The sequence below is a fragment of the Scyliorhinus torazame genome, chromosome 2 (genome assembly GCF_047496885.1).
Source record: "Scyliorhinus torazame isolate Kashiwa2021f chromosome 2, sScyTor2.1, whole genome shotgun sequence".
Classification (NCBI taxonomy): domain Eukaryota; kingdom Metazoa; phylum Chordata; class Chondrichthyes; order Carcharhiniformes; family Scyliorhinidae; genus Scyliorhinus; species Scyliorhinus torazame.
In genome coordinates this window covers 270,255,844-270,261,843 of record NC_092708.1, presented here as the reverse complement: position 1 = coordinate 270,261,843, position 6,000 = coordinate 270,255,844, and the positions used below count along the sequence as shown (strand labels likewise).

The 6,000-nt window shown below is 43.5% G+C and overlaps 1 protein-coding gene across 14 annotated transcripts in view; it reads left to right on the top strand.

Annotated features, from left to right (window-relative positions):
- The first annotated feature begins 271 nt into the window (after nucleotides 1-271).
- Nucleotides 272-6,000, top strand: part of LOC140398474 (coiled-coil domain-containing protein 9B-like) — a 426,742-nt gene continuing 421,013 nt past the window's right edge. For 5 of the 14 annotated variants that reach the window (XM_072487323.1, XM_072487314.1, XM_072487215.1 and 2 more), the window contains exons 1-2: nucleotides 273-484; nucleotides 2,320-2,441. In XM_072487323.1, coding sequence (XP_072343424.1) covers nucleotides 2,409-2,441 — 33 coding nt within the window. In that variant the 5' untranslated portion in view covers nucleotides 273-484; nucleotides 2,320-2,408. Of the gene's footprint in view, nucleotides 485-605; nucleotides 717-875; nucleotides 1,044-2,319; nucleotides 2,442-6,000 lie in introns of those variants that run through there. The other 9 variants (XM_072487250.1, XM_072487265.1, XM_072487275.1 and 6 more) reach the window with 8 other exon arrangements.

The following is a 6,000-nucleotide window of genomic DNA, read 5'->3' as shown; positions in this document are numbered from 1 at the left end:
CCAAAATCATCTTGTGAATCATTTTAAAATGGAAGAAAACGGTTTTTTTCTTCAAAAGCTGTTTTATGCAAGGTATCCTCTTATGTGTGTGCAAATAGTGGCTGATGTGTGCAGTGCACCAGACATCATGTATTCAAAATACGTGGAGCTTTCCAAATGGGAGTGAAATCTGAAGAGTAGATTTAATTTCTGGAGTTTACAATCTTTTGGTCTCCACAATAGGGATATTGTCTACTAAACTGTGTCCATGGATATGCGACTTTTAACAGTAATCCTGCATGTAGGAGTGGCAGGATAGGATACCCTTTGCAGAGCTGTGGATGCATTTGTCAAGCTGCCTAGGCACTTGGCTTGAAGCCTGCAGGCTTTTGTAATCAAAGCATGATCACGTTCACCATGCAGTTACTACTGGGACACTGACTGATGCCTCTAGAAGCTGTTTGGAAGCAGCCCAGGATTGCTAATATTCAAAATGCACAAAACTGTGAGTGTTTTGTTTTACATTCTAAAAGACTAGGGTGGCCTTCATGGTAGCTACGAGTAGCAAAATTAAGTTCTGTTGTGTCCAGCAGATTGTTGAGTCAAATGTAAATCTGTATGAGCTAAAAATGGCTTGTTAAATGGAAGATAGTGCCAGCCATTTGCAGGCTGGTTGATCAGCTGAGCTCTGCTTACAGCTGTGGAAACGTTGTCAGGAGTCAAGCATTGAATGTTGGGTATGATCAGCTCTGTATGTATATGCACAGTTTTACATGATGTTTCAAACTCTCCTTTTGGGAGGGGGGGGGGGGGGGGTGGGCACGCGTCATTTGAGTTGGCAACTATGTGTGATACACGAAGAAAGGCTCCCTATTCCCAGATTAAGGCAGCAGTCGGAACATTTATGTCTGCGTTTATCCTACCATGTTCCCAGATTAAGGCAGCAGTCAGAACAGTTATGATGACTGTGCATTTGTCCTACCATGTTGAGTGCGTTAAAGGTATTGGCATGTAGCACTGCTGGCTGACAACAGGGATAGTTATTGGCATAAAAAGCTTTGTCGGTATGCCACTTAAGTCATTTAATTCTTAAAATATCTTTGTAAGCCATTGCTTTTTACTTGTGCTGCCGCATTACTTTCTGGTGTCATGCTGTCATTGCTCCCTACTTTATGAATTGTAGCACAGCTGTAGGTAGCTTTATTTCTTTTGTCATCTGAGAATGAAGTACTGGGGAATTGAGCTAGTTTCTGGGGGGAGGGGAATCGACATATCTTGTTTCAAACACACGCGGAAGTCTTTAATTCTTTTCACTTCATGCCTAATTATTGTTTGAAGATTTATCACTTCTATTGCTGAGCACAGCCATCTAATTTCCTTCTGATATTATTGTTATTCTGGTGATTGCTGCTACATGCGTCAGACTATTGTGAATAGACACAGTGGATGTATTAAAGGGCCAGGAATTTCAATGAATTGATATCAGATGGGATTTTATCTGGGAATGAGTAAAATTCAGTTTATTCTTGAGCGTTTTTACAGTTAGATTTACAAATATGTTTGAAAATAAATATTTCCAGTTCTACATTGGAATCTTTGAGTGCTGGAATTGCATCTGAATATTTAATTTCCTTATCAGATCCAAGCTTTAAAAGGCTTGGCCAGTTTAAAAAATGTAGAAGAAATTGTCTTTGGACCATTCAAGCCACTTGTTTTAAAACAATGTTTTTTTTGCTGTTCTGTATAACTTCCTTTTTTCCAACCTCCCTCCCTCTCCTTTCCCCCTCTCCTTTCCCCCTCTTTCTCTGTCTGTCTTTGTTGTGTTTAATTGCTCTCTTTCCTGCTTGTTCATTTTCTTACCCTTCTTTCTTACTGTTATCCTATCGTTTTTGCCAATTCTCTTGATGTTTGCATCTGCTGGTTCTCTACTTTCTCTTCCCCTCTCGCTTTCTCCTGTACCTTTCTTGCTTTTCCTCTCTGCTCGACAACTGCCCTTCTCTTCTCACCCCCCGCCACCCAGAACACTGCTTGAAATGTCACTGGCAATCTACCCTTTTCTTTTTGCTGCAGCTGACCTCTCTTCTTTCACTTTGTTGACAATGGAATACTTCTTGCTGTCTTTTCCATAAAGATGTGTGGAATTCTTTTTTGGGTTTTGTTTTGGTCCGATTTATTATCATGTACAATGTTTTATCATTATTTAAGATTCTTTCCCTTTGTTGAATGAAAAGGCATGTAAAGTGCACCTGGGCTTTTACAAACACTGGTGATTATCGGAAGTGTATCTGATGCCAATATTATTTGACATTCTGATCTATTATTTTGTAATTCTTTGCTCAGACAGGGATCGTTTAGAATTGATCTAGTCATGCATATGTTTTTATGCACATCTTGGGTTGATGACCTTCATTGAGCTGGATTAAGGTTAAATGTCACAATTGGCACTAACTGTGCTTTATAAGGTGAGTGTGGGTTTGTTTGACCCTTTCTGCTCTGATTTGGGATGCTTGTATCCACTCTTCAGGGATCTGACTGTAGAGTTTGTACCTTAGGCAGTCTCATCATAGGCAGACGCCTGCAGATGGTACATGTGGTACCTGTGATCTCATTGATATTAGGATGGTTGGAAAGTCTTTCTCAGTTCTTTCTCGTTTTGTGGTGTACTTTGGTATAACCTGGAATCTAAACCTTTCATTTTTTAAATGCCCTCAATAAAACCCAACTCTTAAAGCTTTAGTTCACTTGTATCTCTTTCCGTTTTGACATCCTTTTCTATCTAGTTATACTTCTGTGAAGTACTTTGGGATTTTTACATAACCTTTAATGTAGAGTAAATACAGATTGTTAATTTAGCAATTTTGAGAAGTAGTCATTGCGTTCTGTGTCCATGGTCTTTGACTGTGTAGATAAGTCTTTGTACTGTTATCTCTGATGAGTGATGCCTTTGCTCCTAATAGGTAAAGTCAAAACCCTTTTGAACCTATCGATTTGTCTCCTGCTTACAACCATTTGCCTTGCTGACCTTGTTTAAGCACAGATGGTTGGTGAGCTGGATGAATTGATACATGGATAGGGGAATTATTAAATTCTTTTTTGCCTGATTGTTTTAAGTTGCAGCTTTACAGTCAATGCTAGACTCCATCACCTTTCTTCAATTGAAAGGGAACTCTCTTCTAATTCTTCGGTGATCACTTGCTAACGAGTATGATTGTCCACCTGAGAAACTCCATGTTACTGATCATGGGTTCTGTGGGGCCTTGCATAGCTGATGAGTCCGATCCTAGAGCTGCATCTTCAGTAGCACACGTGGCCAGGTGTTTACGGGAGGTGGGATCAGTCCTTGGACTCTAGACCGCTGGTATTTCTTTTTGTTTTCTTTGGAGGGTCATGAGGCGCTTGTTCATGCCAACAGGGAGCTCTGAGAGTTGGTTGACGAGTTTGTTCTTGATGGCGAATCCAATTCCATGTGCCCTGGGTTGATCCTCTGCTTTTCTTCTCCCAGGAATAGGTGCAACCACCACCATCTTCCCTCAGCTGCCCTTTGCCTGCACTTCGGGTCTCTTGCAGGGCAGTGAGGTCAGTATTGGAAGTGTTTAAGTTCACGGCCAATAAGGGCAGTTCTCTGTTCCGGTCGATTGTTTTGCTCATTATCCATGAGGCTTCGTACATTCCAGATTCTGAAATTGAGTTTAACTTTGATTTTCTGTTCGCAGATAAATGAGCCTGCTGGATGTGGTTTTCCAGCCAGGTTGGGGACAGCAGACTTGGGGCACCATTTCTAGCACTTTCCCCATATGGGGTGAGTAGAGTGGATCAGTTGTGAAAAAAGCTGCTTCCAAGAGGGAGATGACTGAATCAAATTCCACTGCCAACGTACTAGTTCAAAACTAGGGACTTCCACTTGCACATCAGCAGACACACAGTCCTTGTCAGAGGGTAGGTCCAGTTCCAGTGGCAAGGGAACCTCGATGACTGGGGATCTCCATATTGCTGTAGCCTTCATAGCAGCTTTTCCTTGGATTGCCACCTTGCCGTGGTTGAACATTCCGTTGATCCTAAAAGCCGTCGGGAGTCTTAAACTACTTGTAGGGTCACCCATGACGGTACGGTCAGAGGAAATTAACCAGACAATGCACAATTCAGAACAAGTCCTCAACTGAGTTCTCCCAGTGAGCCACAGCGAAGAGTGAGTTTGGGAATTTGAAAGTAGGTGGGAATTCGAAGCTGGGTGGGGAGGAGGTGCTTTTTATCCCTGGTTAGTGACTTGTAAGTAGTTTTTCTTTTCATTTGTCTTTTTATTTGTTTTCTTTTGTTTTGTTTTTTGGAATTGTAGTTGTACAAGTTAACCTAAGGTTTTAGACATGGCAGGAGATCCCAGACCCGTGTCATGCTCCTCGTGTGCGATGTGGGAGCTCAGGGACATGTCCACTGACCCTGGCTCCTTCACGGGCAAGAAGTGTGTCCAGCTGCAGCTCCTGTTAGACCGTTTGACGGCTCTGGAGCTGCGGTTGGACTCACTTTGGAGCATTCGCGATGCTGGGGGCATCGTGGATAGCACGTTCACTGAGTTAATCACACCGCAGGTGAAAATTACTGAGGGAGATACAAAATGGGTGACCAAAAGACAGAGCAAGAGTAGGGAGGCAGTGCAAGTGTCCCCTGCGGTCATCTCCCTGCAAAATAGATATATCTTTTTGGATTTTGTTGAGGGAGAAGGCTCATCAGGGAAGGCAGCAGCAGCCAGGTTCATGGCACCATGGCTGGCTCTGCTGCGCAGGAGGGCAGGAAGAAGAATGGCAGGGCTATAGTGATAGGGGACTCAATCGTAAGTGGAATAGACAGGCGATTCTGTGGACGCAATCGAGATTCCAGGATGGTACGTTGCCTCCCCTGCAAGAGGCAAGGATGTCTCGAAGCGGCTGCAGGACATTCTGCAAGGGGGGGAGGGGGGTTGTGAACAGCCAGCTGTCGTGCATATAGGCACTAAACGATATAGGGTAAAAAAAAACGTGATGAGGTTCTACAAGCTGAATTCAGGGAGTTAGGAGTTAAACTAAAAAGTAGAACCTCAAAGGTAGTAATCTCCGGTTTTCTACCAGTGCCACGAGCTAGTCAGAGTAGGACTGTCAGGATAGATAAGTTGGATGCGTGGCCCGAGAGATGGTGCAAGAGGGAGGGATTCAGATTCCTGGGGCATTGGAACCGGTTCTGGGGGAGGTGGGACCAGGACAAACCGGACGGTCGTCACCTGGGCAGGACTGCAACCGATGCCCTGGGGGGTGTTTGCTAGTGCTGTTGGGGAGGGTTTAAACTCGTGTGGCAGGGGGATGGGAACTAATGCAGGAAGTCGGGGGGGAGTAAAACGGGGACAGAAACAAAAGGCAGAAAGGGGGAAACTGTAAGGCAGAGAAGGCATAGTCAAAAATCAAAAAGGGCCGCAGTACAGGGTACAGTGACTGAGGAGAGCTCAGTGAATAGGCCCAGTAATACGAAAAGGAATAAAACGGGAAGTAAAAACGTAAATGGATAGACGCAGCAGGTTGGTACCTGAGGATATGGGTTCAACGATAAGGAAAATTAGGATAAACATTCAAAGGAAAAATAACTTGGGAGAGGTTACTGATAGAGGTGTTAAGATTCAAAACAGAGTTATTAAAGCAAACATAAGGGTACTTTACCTGAATGCTCGTAGTATTCGGAATAAGGTAAATGAGTTGATGGCGCAAATCATCGTGAATGACTTTGATTCAGTGGCCATTACTGAAACATGGTTAAAGGATGGTCACGACTGGGAGTTAAATATCCAAGGGTATCAAACTATTCGGAAGGACAGAGTGGATGGTAAGGGAGGTGGTGTAGCTCTGTTATTTGAGGATGACATCCGGGCAATAGTGAGGGATGACATCGGTGCTATGGAGGATAAGGTTGAATCCATTTGGGTGGAAATAAGGAATAGTGAGGCGAATATGTCATTGATAGGAGTAGTCTAGGCCACCAAATAGTAACATTACGGTGGGATGG